Source organism: Wyeomyia smithii, chromosome 3 (genome assembly GCF_029784165.1).
Source record: "Wyeomyia smithii strain HCP4-BCI-WySm-NY-G18 chromosome 3, ASM2978416v1, whole genome shotgun sequence".
Lineage (NCBI taxonomy): Eukaryota > Metazoa > Arthropoda > Insecta > Diptera > Culicidae > Wyeomyia > Wyeomyia smithii.
Genome location: NC_073696.1, coordinates 113,723,672 through 113,747,679, shown reverse-complemented (window position 1 = coordinate 113,747,679; position 24,008 = coordinate 113,723,672). Strand labels below are relative to the sequence as shown.

Here is a 24,008-nt window from a genome sequence, read left to right as displayed (position 1 = left end):
GGGTCTCAGGTGACACGTGTCCAACCATTTACCAACCTGGAAGCGAGCGGCTGTATATTGCAATTCATCAGATTATTTCAAGGGTATGGTCTGAGGATAAACTACCTACGGACTGATTTGAAGGACTCATATGCCCTATCTATAAGGTAAGGTAAGAGGTAAGACATAGGTGCTTATTACGGGAGTCACTTTACGGTGAAATCAGAGTGAAGTGAATACAGTCCTATTACGGGACTCGCCTAAGTGAGAAAAACGTCGCAAAGTGACATCTGCCGTGAAATCTGGGTTAATGAGAATGTCATATTACTGATGTGGAAACGGAATAAGCGACGTTTTGCGTGAAATTATTTCACAACCATTTTGAACGGTGAAATGAATCCACAAAGATGGGATAAGTCTTGAAAATTGATTAATTTGTAATCTAATGATAAATATAGGATTTATTTTTCAGTAACGAAACGAATCAGAGTTCGATCCGCGCCTCAAAGCGGTCAAAGTTTCAACTTTTTGACCGTTGAAAAACATGCACAGTAGTTTATGAAATTTTCGATACCGGAAAAAAAAAAATTTTTTTATGCCAAATGTCTTAGAAATGCAGAAAACGTCAAGATCTGGTGTTATCTAAAAAAACGGAAAAAACGACTTTCCGGGACTCAGAAATTTTTGAGCTCGGAAACATTCTCATTTCACTTGCCATTTTCTCAATTTCACTTCACCGTCAATCTCACAGACACATCATCTGTTTATAAACTTCAAGAAGGCGAATTGTTCAGTGAAACACATCGAACTGTAGCAGAGTATGAAGTGCCAACTTCGACGGCTTCACATCAAGCGTCAGGACAGTGGGCGAGTCTTTACAGACCCGAGCGACATTTGCGCTCTGTAGGACACTGATCCTTCCGGTGGTTCTCTACAGACATGAATCGTGAACTTGAAAGAAAGCCGATCGATCAGCGCTGGGTGGTAAGCTACAAAATGGGATGTGCGCCACCCATTCGTCGTCAATCATCTTACTTTACATCGTAATAAGATCCTAACTATTCGCATTTTGTCAAGTTTCATAATAGCAATGATTTTCTTTTCAATCGAGATAGATGTGATTAAAATAGTTTTGAAATAGATATTCTTTATTATCTACGTATGCAGCGTAATACATGGAAACGCCAATTTACATTCAATTAGTCATGAAACTGTTCACTGTTGCCGCTGTCGCTGTCACATACTGGCTATGTACAAGATGGCGATTGAAACTAGATGCAAGAAGCAGAAACTAGACTTTTTTTTTCTTTAATCCAACCAAACTCGCTGCCCTTCCGCTTTACAAACAGAGCGCTTACCGAATGTTGAGTCTATCATTTAGTTTACAATGTACAAAAATATTCAGTTGTGTTGTTTTCGATAGGTAGTTAGTAGAAGTGAACTCTCTAATTATATCCAAAACGACCAAGGCGACATGAATACTCTTTAAATTGGTCGAAAATTTGATTTAACAACAATTATCACCTTTACTTAAATTTTCCCTCCTCTCTTTCAAGGATTTTCGAGGTTTCTTTCAACCAACAACGTTACTGCCGTAAACCTACTTAAGTGTTTGTTTATTCAATGTGGAACTAACTATATCTAGGTATTTGTTGCTTTATAAATACTAGCGTCTTATGAATATTCGAATTTATTCCTACGCTCAATTTCTTAATCAAATAAGAAAAAAAGCAATAGTTTAGCTGGTTTGTTTCGTCAGTGCTTGTTTCGTTTTTTTTTTGTTAAAGCTTTTCGTATCTACCTCTTCTTAAATGATCACCGAGTGCGATTTGCCGGCTATTGGATTTTGTCGACCTCAAGCTGCTTTAAACTGGTTGCAATTGAATAAAATATCTGAAGAGATAGGCTTTTTTACAAAGGAGTTGCTATTATCTGGCGTAAACAGTTCAGTAACTAAAGGAATTAGATTTATCTTTTGCTGTTACCATTTCAGCTATAATTAGGCCTCTCTAAATTAAAATTAATCCGTGTGCTCATGTTACTGATTAGAAGTGATTTTCAGTGAGCTGAAATAAACAAAATGTTTCAATTAGGGATGAGTTTCAAAAAGTTTGGATCAAACTCAGACACGCCGGTTTTCAATTTAGCGTTAGAAAAGTTTTTGGAATTATTGGTGTGATATTGGAAGATTGAAATCAGCCCCGTAACCGTTCGATTTTTTTGTCGTTATTTTTAACTGAATGTGCTTCTGACAACAAATTCGCTAATCATTATGACCCAAGATGACAGAGCTCCTGAAATTTCAACTGCTTCATCCGAGTAATATCCAAGTTTGGTTACGGGGCTAACAGAGATTATTCACATTTTTTAGGTACGATAATGATTCTTTACTGAAAAGTAAGAATTTTTGGTTGGCGCAAAAAAAATCAGCGGCATCATTCGCACACATAAAATTAATGTCCAGGGCTCTATTCTCTAAGTGAGAAATAAATTAGCGATTCTCACTGTTACCTATTGGCTCTTGTCAGTGCTGGATCATAAGACATAGATAATCTCCCAAGTGACCATAAGAATCGTTCTGGTGAGTAAAATGATAAACTATGTCAGCTGACTGTGAGAATAGGGCCTTTAAGAAAAATGTTAATATTCATTAAACGAAATGAAAGTACATTAAAACATTCAAAACATTCCACAGAGATTCTTGAGCAGCAAACTCGAAAAAATATTAAAATCAGTAATAACAGCTTTAAAGACTGCACACCATAATTTATGTTGCGATCACAAGAAATTAATTTTCGAAGTTAATGATAAAACATCTTTCGTTTATTGTTGAGGATTAACACTTTAAAAATTCAAATGAATTGCAACATGCATGTGTCAGTGACGAACAACAACTTAGAGCGACTAACTTACACTTTGGAAGCATCAAATAGTGCAGTACAAGAGCTCCAATGGACAACGGAGAAACCTAAAGGTAATAACGAATTCAATTTATTTACAAAGCAAACTAATGCTAATGAGAAATGTTTCGTGCGAATAAAATGAATGTTCGGACACAGATATTGAATGAATAAAAAACTTTGAATTTAGGTCCTTTCAAAATTTTCAAAATTCGCTAGTCTTTGTGTATTGTTTCTTATATTAATTGGCACCCCTAAGTTTTTCAGTATCATGAGAAATTGCTAATTGTTATGCGAACGTGAAGAACGATTCTATGAATCTCACAGTGTGGTTAGTAGCTAAAACTAACACTTTCACAGACAGATAAAAAGCTGTTTAGAAACTAAAAATCAGTCGTCAATTAAAAAGATCAATTTTTATTCGAGGCAGCAGTTTAGCGCGTCACTATCATCATCCTTGGTCTCGAGCGAGCGGTAATCCGATTCGGCGGAATCGCTCACATCGTCCGATATTTTGTCATTATCACCAGATAATTCCACCGCCAGGGTTTGCATATGTACATCAGCGACGGGAGTATCAGCGTCAACGGTATCGATTACAATGGTGGAATCCACTATACTGCTGCTGGTGTTTGTGCAAGGTCCTAGAGTAGATGTGCTTGCCACATTCAGAGATGAGAGTTGGGATCGTGGTTCGATGGTTGGTGCGGAGACTACTGGCAGTGGTGTCTGTCGAAGGGCAGTGTATTGAAGCATTAGTTTTGTGAATGATTTATTAGCTTTCCTAACGATCAAGCAATGAAAGGTGTTAGTTTTATCTCATTGATAGAGATTATGTTTTATTAAACAACGTGTTCAACTCCGCGCCACCAACCCAATCTGAGACTATATGTGTACTGAATAATATTTCAGTTTCGTTATAGATATAACTGATGGTGACATAAACCGAGTCTAATTCATAGCATGTCTGGATCCTTATTACGAGATATTAGCTCATGTGTAACAATTATGAATAGATTAGGTTCGAAGAGTTTATGTAATAAAAAAATCTATAACTGATAACACCTCGATTTCTTTAGTCAATTATTGTATATGCTCTAAAATACGATAGATATGTTCCGGGGAATGAGAAATTATGTTTATACTGCACACGAACTCCGCCAACTCAAGCACAGGGTTAATCTTCGAATTCCTACAAAAGGAGCAAAATAACACTAGTCAACATCAACACAGGTTTTGCCCTGAAGCTCAAACTGGAAAAAATTAAATAGATTATAACTTTTTATTCATTCCTGTGAATTCTGGTGCCCCTAACAAAGATAACTTTTTTAGAGACTTAAGCAACGAACCTGGCGAGCAATTACTCTGCGGCTTTTTGACGCACTCCTGCATTCACTAGGGGCACCAAAACTCACGGAAAAGGATAAAAAGCTATAATCTTTCTAGGGCATTTTTCGCTTTTGTCGACCAGTGTAAGCAGCAACATGGTACAATAACCTACTATCTAAAAACAGGGTCCTAATCCTAAAGATGATAACCGATATGCTGGCTGATGGTCTCATTTGAGAGGTCCCATATCCTCATACCTAATACAATCTTACTTTTTAATATTGTTTTCCTACCAAATCAATGTCAAATAAATAATCGGCTGGTATGGCTGTAATTGTTTTCTAATATATTGGATAATTTTTCAATCGTGGTTTTTATGCTGGTAACTTTTCGAAAGAATCACTTATTCAATTTTATAACATTGCCAAAGTGCACAAATCATTAAAGTGTTATGCGAAAAACAAAATCTACTTAGTTTCAAAAAAAGAACATTATGCCAAAAACAGAATCTACTTAGTTAAAAAAAAAGAAAAAAAAATACAAAAACAGCTAAACTTTTTTGTAAATTCCAACAAGTAGATGAAAATATGCGACGTTCATTCATAAAATTACAATATTCGACAATTGTAATAATATAACCACAGCCAGGTTCGTTAGAAAAATCCGGGAAATCTTCATATGTCATCAAATTTCGAACACTGAAGTTATGATGTAACTTCTTACACTGAAAAATCAACGAAAAATGAACTTTCGCATGGATCTCAAAGTTCAGCATGTTGGTTATTTTATTGTTGATGCAATTAAGTGCTATTAGAATAGATTGAACACGTGTTGTACATGAAAACAAAGAGAATCCAGAAATCGGCTTTGATTCAAATTTCGAGCACTTCTGCGTAATCACTTAGAAATAGATAGGTAAACCGTCTGAATACTGACTGTCACTTTTTTCAACGCCTGCTGATTCCCCGGAAGTGACCCTACAGTAAAGAGATATACATCATTGGGTGAAGAGCATTCCAAGAAACGAAATGGTATCCTAATAATCATTCTTTTTGTTACACTAGCTATAATAATTCGATTTTTATTGTAAAGTGTTCGAAGTTAGAGAATGTTCGAAGTTTGAATCAAAACGGTATATAATCGGTTATTTTGATTTATAATTTTAGTAAGGTTAAATAGAATTGTTAGTTTTATATATTATTTTCTTTAAGTTTCGCTGGTGAGCATAACCCACTTTCATAAATTGTTTCAAGTTATTTCAGTTTTGTAACAAAAAAAAAGTAGAAAACTCGAGTGAAAGGTTTTGGAAGAGTGTACCTACTATGATTATTATCATTATTCACTTCAGGTTTTGATATCTACTGAACTCGGAAACGGTTACATAAAAAACCGATTAAATGTGCAACGCTATCAAAAGTATTGTATGAATATAATATCGGTATTATTTCACTAAAAATCGTTATATACTGTTGACTAAAAGTTAGAATGACCAAGTCTCATTCTAGAGAACGATTTAAATGTTATAAGTTAAAATGTAAGATCATTCTAACTCGGCTTTCTCAGAAAAGAACGGACGATCAGCAAATGAAAAGTCTCTTCACTCCACAAATTGAACACTAATTGCTAGATTATAGAAAACAGTGAAAAAAAAATTTTTTTTTGTGGACCCCACTGCGACCAGTAGTTGTTTGATCTATTGTGGCTTTGTCCGGACGTGTTTGCTGTTTGCACATTTCTGTTTTTTTTTACCATTTTGCAGTGCTACTTATTGAGAAGTAACCTGCTCCGTGTTATAGTGCTGTCTTCTCCTTCAGACTCAGTAACCTACTACCTTCCTTATCGACCTTATTTATATCCTCCTGCAGGCTATCACTCTAAAAGCATATAACGTGCTATAGTCTATATGATATTATCGAAGCTTTAGACGAGAGGTTATTAAATCTGGAGAGAAGATTTTGTGTGGAAGAGCCTGAGAATAAACCCATACTTAAAGTCCTTTTTGCGAACGAATGGTTTGGTTCTACTAAGATTCAAACCTATCACCATTCGCTTGTCAAAGCAGACTCTGTAACCTTGTGGCTACGAAGCTCGACAACAGTGAAAATAGTAGTAATGCGTATTGATTTAAAAAAAAATAATCTTCAATTTCCAGTTTCAACACCTGTAATAAATCTTAGAAAAAAATTTGCATCTACAAGTTTGTTGAAAATTTTGCATTGAATGTTTAATAGATAGAAAATCAAAAGTTGAAGGTAATTTTTAAAAGGTTTTTGCACTTTCTTTTCCAAATCCACACAAGTTTACTTAAAATAATGCTCTCTGACATTGAACGCTCGCTCAGCTGATTTTTCACTTATTTTAACAAGAAATCTCTGAAGAGTTAAAATTCAATAACAAATCTAAAGCCTGACAACAAACGATGCCGTTACTCATAAAAAAATCATGCCAAACTTTCCATTTTTGCTAGTTCACTGCCAGTGTAAGCGCAAAGCTAGTTTCCGTTGAGTTTTGTCTAACAACCCTAGGCGAATTTAACAGTAGTACAAACTGCGCAACCGACTCATGCAAAATTGCAAACGATAGAACGAACAAACACAGAACCCAGCAAGAAACAATACACGCGACAACAGAACAAATATTACATGAAAGCCATGCAGCGAATGTTGAATGGATGGCATTAAGCAAAAGGACTTTTACAATGAAAAAATACAGCCATTAGTGTTGTTTTTCTAAACAGTCAAAACTTTATTTGCTCAATTTTTGCTCCAGTTTTCGTTACTTTCTTTTGCGTTTTGTTGTTTTCTCATTAATTTTGTCTAAATGTAACATAAAATGATTAAGTCCTTTCCCTTAATAATTCGTGTCTGTGTCTCACTATATTATTTTTGTATCAGCTTTTGCTCTATCAGCCCTACATCTCAATGTTCTATACGTTAGCAAAAGAAACACAACATAAGCTGCATATCCACCAGCAATATCACTCGTCATCGTTGAGAAGAAGGAAAGCTCTCAGCAGCATCAGCTGCCGGGGTTTTTTAGTTTTTATTCGTATTTGCATGTCATGTGTTTTTGGGATGGTTTGTAGGTGGCATCGAGCAAGGCGCGCGCCAAAAAAAGAACAAAGAAAGAGAAGAAAAATCGTGAAGCCAAAAAGCGATTTTTGATTTCTGTGTTTCACTTTCAAGCTATACTTGGAAAGTTGTACATCTTGGGTCTATATAAAAATGTATGTAAATATCGTTAAAAAATCTGCAGCCCTTGAAGCTTATCAATAAAAGCGTTTCTAGTGCAATCTACAAAAATGTTAGCTTTAAAATGGACACATTCCCAAGTGGAAAGCACGTGCAGATGACAATGATAGGTAGATGAATGATGAGAATTAAGCGAGTCCATTATTGTTTTAGAGCACCGTTAAGCAAGCCAATAGAGACCGTATGAACAATATTTCGAATAAAAGCGTACCTAACACTGGAGTGCCACTGCCCAACCCGATGCAGGTGTGAAAATGCATTATATATGAACAAAGGATGTGACTGCCTATAGGTACTTATCACAAATAGAAATTTACCGTCGTATTACTATTGATGCTGTCAGGTTGTTGCCTTTCTTCATCTTCCTCGCACACGCTTTGATAACGCAGTCGGTCCTGATCTGCAAAATCAACACTACCACTGGCGCTTCCACTGTACGTGACATCCTCCTCGTCCGTTATGCTAATGTTGCGTTCCTTGTAGGTACTTTTTAGCTGCTCCACAACGCCGGAGTCAATCATATCCCGGCTAGTGCTAGTTTTGATGGAAGAGTCTTCCATAAGCGGAGAAGTCATTTGTTCGGTTTGTGCAAACGAATCGATGAGTAACCCAGGGGTACCTGCAGTAACGCTCTGATCCGTGATTGTGGACGACGAACGGCTAAGCGTACTTGATTTACCTAAAACGAAGAGAAATTACTCAAATTAGTGGAATACTGTTGAAAACGCTTCAAGAGACCATGGAACTATTGAAAACTTACTTTTTTCTTTCTTGTTGGAGTGCTTGTCCGAATCTACGGTCTTCGATGTGCTGCTACCGGCAGTGCTACTACCGCCACCACTGCCACTACTATTTCTGGGCAACGGTCTAACTTTCACCCGATAAAACCTAGTGCCTCGAGACACCTTGTATCGGTTTTCGTCTTTACGTGCGTGACAGTAATCCTTATCAACAACTGTCCCAACACAGTAAACAATTTTCGGCACTTCGCCCATTACCAACGGTGTTAAATTGAAGGCCGCATAGCTTTCCGCATGCAAAAAATACAACACGGGGCCATTCTAAAAAAAAAAAAAAAAAAAAAAAAAAAACAAACCATTTTTACATTAAGATAATCATACAGGTGACATACACGACATTACCTGAACGATAGTGTACTGATTATAGGTGCTATTGTATATTACTAGCACAGTGTCTCCTTTCGAGCAGGACTGTATTGAGGCAGCTCCAGAAAATCGATTCAGTTGGACTTCCAGTTCATTTGCCAGTTGAAGTTTTTCACGCTCCAAGAGCTCAACCTGTTGTTTGAAAATGATTTGGTTGGAACAGAGCTCCGGGTCCGTTAGTGATTGGATTGTTTCCTTGTACCGCTGATTTTCTCTCAACAAATGTACTTCTTTATCCCGCAGCTCGTCCAATTGTCGTTCCTTTTCTTCTAATATCCGTTTGTACACATCGTGACTACCGGTTGGAGTTCCCGGGGAACTTCCCATCGATCGTTGCGGCTGAGCAAGTGATTTTTGCTGCTGGGATAGCTCCCATCGTTGTCGTTCTTCTTCGATGGCGGTTTTAATTGCACGTTCTTTCTCTCGGTTGAAATCCTCTCGTGCTTGAGCCAGTAGTTGTTCGTGACTTGCTATATCGATCATGTCAGGCTTTTCGATCTTCTCCAAGCTCGTGTCTGATGGCGAACGGTCCATGCTTGTCATCAATTTGTACCTGCATCGGAGCGATTCGATGTCGGTTTTGTGCTTATGTTCGAGCTGTTCAATGGCTTCTTGTATGGCCTTATTTCGGTCGACGTTTACGTCCGCTAGCTGCCTTTCCAGCTTGCCCACAACCTCTTTCATTTCTTCGATTTTATTGTTTAGCTCCTGTTTTTCGCTTTCATATTTTGACACTGTCTCGATGAGGCTTGCCTTCATTGTGGAGTTGTCGGACCGCAGCGATTGAATTTCGTCATCCTTTTGATGGATGCTTTTTCGAAGATCGTTCATTTCGAGCTCATGGTCAACCGTCAACTGTTGTACCGTTTCTCGCTCTCTGTTACGCGCTGCTTCCTGGATATCGATCCAGGACCGGCTAATCGCTTCAAGTTGCGCCTTGAATGCGGCTTCATTTTCCAGATGTTTCGCTTTGAACTCAGATAGCTGCATGCGAAGAACACAGATTGACGATTGTAATAGGTGGCAGACTTCGCGCAGAATACCCTTCAGTCTTTCCACTTCAATGCGTGTTGCACCGAGATTTTCCTAAAACACGAAAAGAATGTAAAATGTAATGATTAATGCGCACTAAATTGATAGTCGAATAGGATGATTATAAAAACTTAGTTCTTGTGAGAATTTGCGCAGTATAATATCTTGCAAGCCTAACCTACTTTCACAACCTTTCCCATATTTTTATTGGATAAAATGTAGAAGAGGTTGTATATAAGGTACGACCGCAAGACTAACGTATAGAATTACGAGAGCCTGTCTCATGTCAATGTATTTCTGATGATAGGTTAGGGAAACATTCCATTATGATTACTCAATTTGATAATATAAAGAGGGAGTTTTAGTCCTCTTTCTCTTTCAACCGTTTTTGTATGACTGGTTACTGGTGGTATTCGGCCACATTGGGCTGTTTCCGAAATAACGTCTGGAGTCGATTTGGGGACTCCGGACATCACTCTGATTCCGAGAATATCCACAATGGGTGATAATTCGTTATTTTATACAGATTTCCGAAAAACAAATAAGTGCAATTATGGATTTTTAAATAGCGTCTGATGTTTAATTACGGCCCTGGAATTCATCTCGATTCCGGAAACATCCGCTGTTTTCGAGGCAGCGGAAGTCATCATCTTGAACTTCAAAATGGCGTCTAAAGTTGTTAGGAAAATATCCATATTAGGTGGTATTCGACCATTTAAGCCAGTCTACTCTAAGCCGTTAGTCACCATCTTGAAATTCTAAATGGTGTCTAGGGTCTATTTCCGGGTACTTGATATCATGCGGGGTTTAAAAATACATACGCATATTGTCGATATTTGGCCTTGTTTTCAACTCTGATTAGTCGAAATTTGCCTTCGAAACAAGGCTCTACATTTATCAATAGCATAATCACAAAATTACAGTTTTTCGCATATCGATGAATGCATAGCTCATTTCCTTATCGATTGCTGTAAAAATGAAGGAAATCCGTTGAACACTGGCTGAAGATAAAGTGGATTATTGCCGTGATGCTCTCAATGTTTTCGGTTTTTTATTTTGCATCCCTATAAAATTGCCGTAAGCGGTAATTCTATGTTCTAGAGCTATACAACAATCAATTATGCCGCAAATGGAATTAATTCGTTTGAGTTTGAATTATTTAATCGTTTATTTTAATCTGTCTTGAATCATCTTTTTATTAATCGATAAGAAAGGAAGAATGATACTCAGAAAAACATCAGAACAACCTTCCAGGTTCAATTTGTAAACTGTGCACAACCGCTGAAATTCAAATGAACCGGCGAAAAAAACTAAAACAGTTTTTGCAGGAATTTCAGGCATTTCTGAATAAAAATTAATTTGTGCATTACAAAAATGGGTTATCTCAACAAATAGAGTGGGAATGACTAATATCCCTGATCAACAGGCCGACAAAAGCGAAAAATAAGTTGTCCTATAGCTCTAAATAGTTGTTCTAAAAAGATTATAGCTTTTGATTTATTCCTGTGAGTTTTGGTGCCTCTAGTGAAGATAATGTTTATGTTTGAGCTCTAGGGCAAAACCTGTGTTTACCAGTGTTTTGTTAGTCAAGGAGACAAAGAGTAGTTAAAATCAGTTTCTGAACATTTAACTTTTTTTTCTTAAATTTTGAATAAATTTCAGCAGTAACGGGGGGTTGTACTCACATTTTTAAAATTTATCGAAAGTTTTAAGCCCAAGCCAATAAGCGAGATAGACAGAAAGCACCCTTTGACACTTTAAACAGAAACTCTTCGCAATAAGTCATTCGGCTATCAAAACTGTGTTGACAATTTCAACCTTATCCGGATAGATTTCCCAATTTTCTGGTTCTGGGATCTATCTCAAAATATCTGATATCTTGCCACATGACCGCTACCTTATATTCATTTGTTTTTTATTTGTGTGACGACCAAATCCTTTTCAATTGAAACCAAAATCCAGCTTGAAATATTTTTCAGACGTGGTGATCCAATATCATCCGAATTACATAAATGGATAAAGTACGGGCTTCGCAAAATATGCAGTATGTACATACTTGCAAGAACCAAAATTCAGGCGAGAATAACAGAAAAGAAAAAGGAACTATACCAGAGCGAAAACAAAATTCGAAAGTACCTGCAGCAGCAAAATCACCGTTTCTTCATCATATTTTCCCCCCGGGTTGTTCTTTGTCAAACAATCAGCTATAGTCTGTCGGATCTCCAGCTGTTGTGTCAACAGATGCCGCTGGTACAATCCGGCGGCGGCGCTAGTGGCGCTGGACGGCAACGATTCATCGATGTAAAACTCCGAATCGACAAACTCATCGTCCTCAGCCGAACCGAGCCCCAGTAGCCGATCCTGCGAGTGTGATCGTCGTTTAGTCGTAGTGCCATGAGTCGCTGACACTTGAAAGGTCATAATTGTCGAGGAACGGATTCGAACAGCGCTTTGACTACTGGTAGAACGAGGCAGCGATGGCAAAACACTACCACTGCCTTTGTACAAATCTCGTGTCATAGATTCTTTTGGCTTATCAGTTGAACAAAGCTGATCTGCATTACCGAAATACTCTCTAACGCAGTCTCTATCATTAGCTAATTCATGCTTTAATGATTGACTGCCATGCAATACTTCTTCCTGAGCTTGGCTGGACAAGATTTGCTCGCCATCAAATTTTTCAATAGAAGCAGTAATTCCAACATTTGGAACATTCTCATCAACATTAAAATTAGTGTTAGTAGTGGTAGTATTTTCGTTTGATCGCACCTCTGTTAATGTTTCTGCGCTTGCTTGCAGTATTCGTTCAGTCGAGGTGGCTATACTGCATGTGTCCACCTTCTGTCGGATTCTGCGACGCCGATCGATTGGGCTTTGTCCTACTTTCTCAAACTCCTCCGTGTCGGTTTCAGACTCACACACTCTGAAACGGCATTTTAAATTTATTTGTTTAGAGCTCAAAAATTAGCTAGCAAACAACACAAATACATACTTTTCATCGTCCTTCGTTTGCAGTTGTATTACGTTCTCAGCCTCCGGAATTTTCATTTCCCCTGCGGACGCTTCTAGTATCTCGGTAATCTTTTCCTCAGAGTCATCAGTTTTAGGTTCCTGCGTAAGATTACTTTTGCTTTCATTAGTCCCTACCGATTTAGATGAGAAAAAATCTATCACAGAATCAATGTTCGGTAGCTGGATCTTTTCGGTTAGTTCAGGCAGGAACCGGGCAAGCTCTTCTAAATCTTAAATTTACGGAAAAATTAAAAATAATGGTTGCGTTTCTACAGCATAGTTTTATGAACAACGCATACCTTGCTTATTTAAACCCGGTAGACTAGCATCGAAAATAGCCGGAGTCTGGATACCATATGATGGCGGCATGTCGTCCATGCCAGGGAAAAGAGTACTCAAAAAGTGACCCTCAAACTGCGAGGTAAATTCGTGTCTTCGCATTACTTCCTCATTGTGGATCGTCATCAGCCGGCATGCTAAGTCAGAAGCCCACTGACAAAAAAAATAGCACTCAGTGAAATTTCAATATTAAGGATCAATAAAAGAGCTTACTTTTAGGAAGGAATTCGAAAACATCCTCCGGCGAACCACTTCTGTAACGGCAGTAACGTACATACACGGTGCCATGTGAATCTGCTCGATGATTCCCAAATGTTTTTGCAAACGCTTCAAGCAAGTGTGATAGAACAACAGGCTATTGTCAAGTTCGTACACTCGTGTCTCTACGTGAATGATGTACCTGTTGAAACAATACCAGTATTAGTTTCACATTTGATGATATAAGGCAGAACATGAAAGCATTACCGCAATCGCTGAAACAGATTGCCTCCTAGTTCATCTTTCGCTTTCGCGCATCGACGTCGAATGTCCCTTAGGTGATTGTGATTTTTCAGCATCACCAACAATTGGCTTCGGTGCGATGCGCACAGATCAGGAAGGATCGATGTGTCACCCAACGTATTCGCTCGATTTTGATTTTGTTGAAAAGATTGCGCTAGCTCATTCTGATCCTGAACGACCTTCTTTGCGTCAAACATTAGTCGCTCCAGCCCGCAGAGACGTTCCTCTAGGCCTTTGATTTCTTTCATATCTTCCTGTGAGAAAAATACGACAATAAATCGTATTGTAAACACATTCATAATATTAACTTACCCTTTGAGATAAATCAACTGCCTTCTCTATATTCTCTTTCAATGACGCCATAGTGGCCTTTTCAAACTGCTCCAACCCGCGGAGACACTCGTCAGCCATACGCTTTAACGTTTTCTGCCCCTCAGAAGCAGATATCCAATCGAGCAGCGAAATACAGTTCGCTCTGTATTTTTCAGATATTACCGCATCAAGCTCAGTCGTCGTTACATCTTCCAAAGGTTTGGACGATTTTTCTGAGGCAGTTTCACTCTCCGCAGGTCCGGTTACTTCCTGTAGCGGGGCCGATGTCCCTGTAGCACTACCGACACTGTTGTTTGTGTGCTCATGATTACTAGCAGTTTTACTGCTTCCGGTAGATGTGCTTGCTGCAATATTACTTGCGTCTGCGTAAACTTCATCAAAAGCACCATACGGACGTGAATCGGCATTCTCCATCAGTGTTGGTAAAATAGGAATATCCGAAAGCTGCTTCAAGTCTCTGTCGAAGCTGTAAAACAACGAACTTAGTAACAATTCATTGAATAAAAGATAAAATAAGTGAAATTACTCCGATAAAATTTCCTTGTTTTCCACGTAACGCAGTCGGTGCTCGTCGTACCGCCTGAAGAAATCACCAACGCGTTCCTGAAACTCGGCCACCACGTCTTCCATGTTGGCAACAACGGCTGCCCATCCTTGCTGTTGAAGGTGTTGCTCGTGCACCAAGGTTTCACATGATTTGGCTTCCTCCTTGGCCATCTCGCAGATCTGCTGTGCTAATTGGGCCCGGGTCACAACCGTTCCATATGTAGCCGGCAACTCGAGGCACTTATCCACCTGAAGTTTTAGATCATTATCTGAAAGCAGGCGAAAGTAGAACAATTATTAAATTCATGTTATTTACTGTTATTAACTGTAGAATAACAATAAAAGTCAACTCACCGGATTCTATGCTAGGCCATGGTGGCGGTTGATTCTTGGCATCCAACAAACTCGTGCTAAACATATATATCGGGTTGGTGTCAGTACCGGCTATATAATTGCACACTCGATTGGCGTCCTGCAACATTTCGCCTCCGCTGACCAGCAGCACAATACTGCCAGCCGGTATCCCGTGATGCCGTTCAATAGTTTCTTTCAACGAGCGAACGCTGTAAAATTTGAACGAATAGGATTATTTTACAGAATAATCATAAGAAAGGCTTTACTTACTTCTCAAGAGCCTTGCTCATCTCGAACTTCAGCATTCGCCCGGTATCAACGTGAAAAACGTATAGCATGATTGCAGTTCGATTTTTTCCTTCTGCCTGTCCCAATTGATCAATAGGCCTTCAACTAGTAACAACTACCAGGAAGCGTTGTGAGGCATTTAAAAAGCTTGTTTGCTACAGATGTTGTAGTTACAGTATAATCTGATAGAAAATTCCAACGGTCGTGCACATTGAGTCGCACAGACTATGTTCGCAATAACGCAGGATGGTCGGGTGCCCTTAAGGCTCCTTAGTGCAAAATGAAACTAATCGCGGTGGTTTTCATTCGGTGACGAAAAGTTTGCTTGTACGATTTAATGTTATCTTTTCCTCTTTCACTTTTTCTCTGACTGATGTGTAGATAACTCTTTACTCCTTACCTTTCGCTATAGGTCGTACATTATCACTATACATATGTACAGAAGCAGTCATCGAGAAACACAACGAATGTGTTTGTATGTATATACAAGTCTCTCTTTTTTATTTATGTTGGTGCTCGGGTGCTACCTAAAAGAAATGAAATAAAATGTGAGTCATTGGTGTTTTGACAAAATAGCATCTATATTTGCGGATAGAACACCTTCCCAACGAACACGATAGATGATGAAAATTACCATCAACGTTAGAAACATCGTGGCTTTTACTGCCATGGACACATGGAATTTAGAATTTAACTTTTAATAGATTATACGAATAATTGATAAACAAACAATTTTATATGTTTACATTATGACAGTCATAATATGAAGGCCCATGGTTTCATACTCTGGAATACCTACAAATTCTGATATCAGCGGCGTATCTACAAATTATTCGCGATTAGTAAAAACATGTGTTTATCATCAATTACTGTCAAGCAGAGTGACCTAATTAAAAATGGAACCCGATCGGTCGTTGCTACTAGGTCCTATATATGTGTAGAACGTCAAACACACCCGGAACGTCAAACACACCCGTTCATCAGACTATTTCGCATACGGCCGCTTGAGACACGTTTCATCCACATTCGCACACTTTGCTAACAAAACCTGCGGCAATCCGCGTTCGACCTCGTTCGAGGCTGCTTCCTGCTAAACACGTACCGTGCAGTCCAACGCTGCGAAGACGTCAATCACCTCCCCGGACTGTAATGTATGCGGTTCAGATGTAGTGGTAGCGCTAATGATGAATCAATTCCGCGCCGCGTATAGACAACAAAAATCATATGCTTTGCACGCGCAGGATTTTTTCATTTTTGTTTTTGCTTATTCTCTTCACTTGTTAGTTGTTAGATGCAGAGTGTGCGCGTGGGAAGATGTTTTAGTTTCATCAAAGTTCACGCTCAATGCGATGATTTTCTTTGTTAGAATCCTGTTGAACGATACAATTAGACCAGTGCGGGTTAATAACTGTTAATCAATTTACAATGACTTCTGCTCAACTCTTGAGAATGTATATTTTTCCAAAATCTGTGTACTTTTGTTTGCTTGGAACTACACAGTTCCTTTACCCAATGATAGGTAGACGTTGCTTTAATTAAACAGAGTAATGCACCATTTTTTCAAATTTCAAACCAAAAAAGTAATTGTCAATATCATTGCGAATCAACAAATGAGGAAATACCAGCCAAATTTTTGTTCTGTGATAATGTAGAATCTTAGATCCCGTTAGGCGAGTTGAGGACGAAAACCTCTGATAATAAACTTACGAAGCGTTATCTCAGTACAAGTCTGGTTAATGCGAGAACAGTGAAAATGTCTCATTTCCGCTGACTTCCATCGTGTATTCACATTGCTGCCATAGCACCTATTATAGTCAAGCCACAGTCTCGCGTATCAAGAAATTAAACAAACTTAGAAAGCAGTTTTCAAGAAATGGCCACATGTTTGACATAGGACTACGGTTGGTTGAAATGTTTGGTTCCAACTTCATCATTCAGAAATGATGATTTGATATCTCAATGCTTGGAATACCACTGCATACATCCTTGCTTCGATGAAACAGCTTAATTACTGCTGTTCGCCGGATATTAGGTCGTGAAAAAAAGATTTACTCTACTTCTCACGGCAGTATCCCGCTGAAGGAGTAAAGCAAACGTTTCAACGTAGAACTACGTCTTTGTTTTTTATACTGGAGTACATTCTCTGAAAGTGAAAGTGAAACCGGCAAAATGTTAGATCAGATTTCAAGCAGTAATAACTGTGTAACCATATGATGAATCACAATAAGCAATATATGATTGGATAGAAAATATATATTAAACGTAAATTCGAATCGTATTGGAAACATGTTCGCGAGCAGAATAGAGCTGACGGCTTTCCTTCGAGAATGCACTTAGACGGTGAAATTGCGAACTCTGTCGAACAAATCTGCCATTTGTTTTCGCGGAAATTTTCCGTAGTCTTTGTGGACGAACATTGTCATAGCGCGGTAACGTTAGCCGCCTCGAAACTCAGGTCTTTCATGTGCGCTGACCAGATGGCATACCCTCCGTTTTCCTGAAAAAATGCATTGGTAGCCTGGCTTCCCCAGGGCTGGCAGTCAGCTCCAGGCCGAAGTGTCCCTTGCTGTTCGAAAAAGTCGTCTCCATTCAATTCGGTCCATGGCTGCAAGTCGTCTTCCACTTCATCGAGCCACCTTGCTCGCTGCGCGCCCCGTCACCTCGTTCCAGGTGGGTCGTCATCAAGAACCATTTTCACCAGATTGCCGTCCGACATCCTAACGACAAGCCCAGCCCACCGTAGTCTCCCGATTTCCGCCGTTTGAACGATGAGTGGTTCTCCACCTGATGCAACTCGTGGTTCATCCGCCTCCGCTGTGATCCATCTTCCATCTGCACTCCACCACAGATGGTACGCAGCACCTTCCGTTAGAAAACCTCAAGGGCTTCACTCAATCTGTTCTGGCGTCTTTTCCTCGGTCTGGAAATCGGCGTAGATGTTCCCAGTACACAAGAAACAACAACTACCGTGGAATCTCCGCTCTTTGCTCCATACCGAAACTCTTCGAGCTCGTCGTTTTTGAACCTTCCTCGTTCTTCAAGCAGTACATCGCAGACGAACAACACGGGTTCATGCCTAAGCGATCAACAGCCACAAATCTCCTGGCGCTCACGTCCTACGTAATGGACAGCTTTGACGACCAACCTCAGAGGGACGTCATTTACACAGACCTATCCACTGCTTTTGATATACTGAACCACCGAATCGCCGTGGTAGAGCTCGAGAAGCTTGGCATTGGGGGCTCACTGCTTTACTAGTTTCAGTCGCATTTGTCTGATCGGCGTTTAGTAGTGAACATCGATGGAGTCTTTTCGACATCTTCCTTCGCTCACTCCATCATTCCGCAAGGCAGCCATCTCGGCCTTTCGATATTTCTAATCTACTTGAACGACGTCGACTGTCATTCGCTGATGACCTAAAAGCGCTTCAGGACAAGTTAGGGGTTTTCGCAGAACGGTGTGCGTACAACCGAATGCAATTGCACGTTCACAAATGGGAGATAAAAACATTCTGCGGAAAGCGTAGTCCACTGACTTTAAACTACAGCTTGTCAAATACATCGCTGCGACGCACAAACTGTCTCATGGACTTGGGAGGACTGCTTGACTCAAAACTAACTTTCAAACAACACATGACATTCACCATCGACAAGGCTAGCAGAAACTTGGGATTTATTATGCGTATCGGCAAAAATTTCAACGACATCTATTGTCTGAAAGCACTGCATTGTATATTGCTCGAACTTAAGGTCTAAACACAATGGATACGTTGCGGCTGCATTTGCGGCAATTCGGCAGCTAGCCCATACATTTTCTGTCAAATTGGGTCCTAAAGCTATACCAGTTTTTATATACCATTTGAAAAAGCCGCGTTTTCTGAGCAAAACGTGATTTTTGAAAAATGTTTATCGTTTTCTTTCGATTTTTAAATGTAGAATAAAAAACTGCTCGAAATGTCTTAGATGACGTCTCGCCCATGTACGGTATATGAGAGAACTGTCATTTAAGGCATTTCGAGCAGTTTTTTATCCTTCATTTAAAAATCGAAGGAAAACGATAAACATTTTTTAAAAATTACGTTTTGCTCAGAAAATTGCACTCTTCCAGCTGATATATAAGAATCAGAAAACCGTTTAAAACTTTAGGACCCCATTAACGTCAACGCAACGCAAACGTATCCATTGTTTTTGGGCCTTCAGAATACTGCGCTTCGACGCAAACATAATTGAAAACTGCAACAAGTGAATAACTCCGCAGTAGGTAAATTTTAGAAGGATTTTTTTCATTCAATAAGGTCCTCTATCACCCCTTAAAGGATTTTAAGTGAGCTCCCTAACACCCTGTATATACTTTGTTGCTCAACGGTGAAAGTTATGAAAAGGTCGAATTTTGACATAGAATGAACCAATCACGTGCACGCCTTGCACAGACGCCAAGAGTAGACACAAATCGTCTGTTTCGTCAACCTTTACATCAGTGTCAATGAAAATTTGTAGGAAAACATAAATCCATTTGACGAGTGAAAAACAAAAATCTTCTCAAACCTTTCGCTTTCGTATACAAAAACTAATTATTAAAATTGAGGGTTGCAACGAGTTGTTGGTGTTTCCACATTGGTAAACATATGACGTTCGTTGTCTTAAACCAGAGAAGATGCTTCGAAATTATTTGCTGAATACTTTGAGGCATCTTCGGCAGATTGTCTATATGGGAATTGCATATAACATTGCTGGTTTGAACAAAGATCTCCAATCGCGCAGAGCTCGTTTGACTGTATAAGATATTTATTCGTTCGGCCTATTATTATTTCTCAAAGACATGTGTTAACCCACAGATTTTTTCCCAAAAGAAAGGTGAAATGAGGAAGACAGAAATTTCCAATTTTCTAAAGCACGTTTATCTTAAATGTATACTGCTATAAATTCTTGCAACTAATTCATTGAAAAATTAAATTGCCACGAAGTATTTTTTACCTTCAGAATCTAGCCTTATGTAAGGACCCATTAACCGTACATGATTGGGTTGTTTATCTATTCACAGATTTCTAATTTTTAAAAGGTCGGCTTGCGACCAGACCGTACCAAGCGCCATTTTTTTGAAAATTGAGTTTTTAACACTAGTGGATGTTTAAATTGATAATCTATCTTTCATAAAAAACGAAATCATTTGAACAGTTTATAATAGTATAACGAAGTTTCTCTGCAGCAGCTTGCAGGAAGCATACGGGGTGAGTAAACTTTGATCGCCGATTACTCGAAATAATGTTTCTGGCGCTTGGTTCGGTCTGGTCGCACGCCGACCATATATCAGCTGAAAGAGTGTAATTTTCTGAGCAAAACGTGTCTTTTAAAAATTTTATATCATTGTCCTTCGATTTTTAACTGAAGAATAAAAATCGCTCTAAATCAGCCAACTGTCATTGTAGCGATTTCGAGCAGTTTTAATTCGTGATTTAAAAACTGAAGGACAACGTTAGAAAATGTTCGGGTATCACATTTTGCTTGGAAAATACAGCTCTTTTAGATGATATAAAAAACTGATATAGCTAAACAACCCAATTGGTTCATTGTACTCTGTGATTGTACGCAAAAATTCGACCTTGAGTTTTTTTTTATAAATTTTTACAAAATAAAATTATAGTGAAAACTAGCATATTTTCCCGTACAGTTGTATAAAAACTTTTGGTATTCGAAATCTGGTGTTTCCACAGATTGTTTTTCAGTGCAGTAAAAAAAACGTAGTCTGGCATAAAAAATATTCAACGTGCGACAAGCGACGTGGACTCTTATCAACATCAAACAAACAATAACTGACAATGCATCTAGCCGCGTTTGCAACAGTCCGGTTGCTGAAGTATTGCTGAAATAAACAAAGAATTTGCTAGACTAAACACTCCATAGATGATGATACTCAATAATGGATAATGTGAGAAGGAACGCTTATCAATAACAAACAGAAGATTAATGCGAACTTCAACTACAGTTTCCTTCTTCCAGTGTTGCATGTTGGTTGTAAACAACATTGCTATCGGACGTTATCAAAACTATCACCGCTTTTTTCTACTCAGTAATCTAATAGGCATACTGTTCCTACAACAAAAATCGACAAAGAGCAAATAACAGTCTGAAAGCTGTATTAGTCTTAATAAAAAGTATTCGTTTCCAATATGGTAATACACTACACTTCAGCGTTACGATATTCATATCTCATTCATTGAAAAGTTCGTAAAATACTCAATAAGCCACAGTTTCGAATATTCAAAAAAAAAACGTATATCTCGCTTTGTTCCATTCCGCGCTGACTGCCTCAACGCTTGATGACGAAGGAGACAGGTCAACCGTTTGGGAAGATGATGACAAATGCTGCAAAACCGAGACTACGAACGATGAAAATATTTATTTGTAAACATCATATCATTAATGACGCGATGCTCCCATTCCCTGCACGTAAACGAGTACAGAAACACAGACACAACCGCGCAGTTCCTAAATCGAAGCTACCATTTTCTTCTACATTTTAAAACATACATAGAAAAGGCAATATTTGATCACTTCTTCTGCCTTTTCTTGGACAATTTAAATTGCAGCCCATTACTAAACTATTAACTTGAATAAAATGAATTGTTTAATCTATGCTTTAAGAATTAATTGCACTCAAGGCGACAGCCCGTCCGTAATCTTCCTTTTCATTGCAAAACCCAGTACAAAGTTAATGTTTTGTATTACTTTAGCACTGGTTTACTGTTAAAAGCTAGTGCTCCATTTTACCTGAAATGTTTTTTGCCTTTTACCTCACATTTTGCAAGTTTAGTCGCCACCGTTTCGTTGGAACAAGAATAAAATCAAATTTACACTGTTGGAACTTGCTCAAATGGAGTGGTTTGTTTATCACGAAAGATAAAAAAGTATTAATAACTCTTAGCCAATAAATGTCTATTCATTCTACAATACTAGAATTCAACTAATTGCAAGCAAAGACGCATATAGCGTTTCGCCACTACCCGACAATGCAGTGGAGCAGTATTTGGAAGTGAATGAAGTCAGTCGACTAACGGTAGTGCAAGCGAGACGGCTACACTGAGGAGGTAACACGCAAAACGGCGAAGGAAGCAGGAAGCAATACCATCCACCATCCATCACAGTACAGCAGAATTGTTCCACAAATAAAATATTTTTCACTGAATGATTTTCGTTCAAAAACACACTGCCTTTCATGAATCAATTGATGTAAAATACTCTTCAGAACTTTAACTATCGTTTAAGAAGAAAATTGAACCGAACCCGCTCACCTTTTCTAGAAAATTTTCCGTTGTTTTACGAGTAACACAACTCGAGAGACTTTTGCTTTACAAAATGGATAACAAGAAAAATAAATTGTTATGAGGCTGCTGACTAGCGGAGAAGCAAGTAGCGAACAAAGAAAGACAAAGAAAAACATCTAGCGGGTAAGCGAAACACAAACAGCTGACAGCTGATATTCGTCGATTGATCGATTTCCCAAAAAGATCGACGAAAGCACTGTCAAATGTCTTTATATTATGACATTTATAACCAAAGTAACTAAAATTGTGGTATTCAATTCTACGCCAAATTGGACTACCCCGAAATACATGATTTTGCAGTTTGGGTGATAGGTATCGATACTAGCGATATCGAAACGCTGGACAGAAATATTTCATAATACAGACAGAGATACTCTATCATGACTGCTACACACTTAGATTTTATTGCCGAGAACTCAACAGCTGATAAACTCAGCGAAAAGTTCTACAAGTTCTCGGCAGAATTTTTAAGAACTTCGGCAAACGAAACGTCAATACTTGCTGGTTTACGGTAAATCGAAATATTTGCTGAATGTTCGTCGAAATATATTGCTGACATTCGTTAAAAACATAGCCGAGCTCAATCAGCTGTTGGGAAGTTTGCCGAGATTGATCTAGTATACTTGAAACCGTGAGGTCTAGTATCGATACAATGACAATTGAGAAAGTATCGATACTCAGTATCACCCACCCGGAAAAAAATAACATTAAAAAAACATTTAAAAAACCTTAAAAATTGCTGTAATTGTACATAGCTATACCATAACTTAACTATGTTTTTCATTGTAAATACATCAATTTTACATTAAATATCGTTGTCCAGAACAATACAGAACAAGCTTACAGTAAAAATACCGTGTTTTTTATGGTTACAATGTAAACGATAAACATGTTTCAACAACGTTTTTTGTTGTTGAATCTACCACCGACAATAATTTTACCATGAAAAACATTGTCAGTGACTTCTAAATGTATGGGAAAAATTCCTGAAAAAATGCTGTTAAGATACATAACGACCCCCTTTTTTCATGGTAAAAATGGCAAAAACGATGTTTTTTGTTGTTCTGGACAATGATATTCAATGTAAAATTGATGTATCTACAATGAAAAACATAGTTAAATTATGGTATAGCTATGTACAATTACAGCAATATTAGGTTTTTTTTTTTTAATTTGATAGAGCGAAATAAGAAGTTGGGCAATGAATGATTATCACAGAAGTCTAAATAGTCATGCAGGGGCAATACTAGAAATCGATCCTTATGGCCTCGCGCCATGTTTCAAGGGCTAAAATCTCAGCGTGTGTGTAAACGAGATAGCATATCATCGCCACTTTTCATTAGCTTTTGTCTGACAACTGACAGCGGGCACAAATGAGTTTGAGTTGTTTTAGTCCAGGACATGAGTTAATTGTCATTCACTCACTCAAAATATTTTTCACGTTATTGTTACGAGAAATTTCCTGTACTTATTCATTTTCTGTCATTTTGTATGATTTATGTGACATCTACGTGAAAATCACATGCATACTATGTTTTATCACGTAGCATCTACGTCAACTTGAGTGCTGTTACTCAGCATGGGGATGGCAATCGATGAGGTACACTCAAAATATTTTTCACGTTATAATTACCGTAAAAGTTATCTGAATATTTGC

At 38.4% G+C, this 24,008-nt stretch overlaps 1 protein-coding gene across 6 annotated transcripts; it reads right to left on the bottom strand.

Moving 5' to 3' along the window:
* Positions 1-1,100: 1,100 nt before the first annotated feature.
* On the bottom strand, positions 1,101-22,461 carry LOC129727467 (RB1-inducible coiled-coil protein 1). 6 transcript variants are annotated; one of them, XM_055685330.1, is made up of 15 exons: positions 22,319-22,461; positions 15,013-15,557; positions 14,743-14,951; positions 14,369-14,657; positions 13,822-14,308; positions 13,474-13,763; positions 13,222-13,408; positions 12,969-13,161; positions 12,650-12,899; positions 12,427-12,580; positions 8,602-9,711; positions 8,220-8,520; positions 7,777-8,138; positions 2,893-2,947; positions 1,101-2,045 (listed from the first exon to the last, which is right to left on the bottom strand). In XM_055685330.1, exons 2-15 carry the CDS (start codon positions 15,078-15,080, stop codon positions 2,038-2,040), a joined length of 3,963 nt encoding a protein of 1,320 aa, XP_055541305.1. In that variant the 5' UTR covers positions 15,081-15,557; positions 22,319-22,461; the 3' UTR covers positions 1,101-2,037. The 6 variants fall into 6 exon arrangements, with proteins under 6 accessions (XP_055541305.1, XP_055541307.1, XP_055541302.1 ...); XM_055685332.1 differs by lacking the exon at positions 2,893-2,947; XM_055685327.1 differs by lacking the exons at positions 1,101-2,045; positions 2,893-2,947 and adding an exon at positions 2,986-3,608.
* Positions 22,462-24,008: the final 1,547 nt, after the last annotated feature.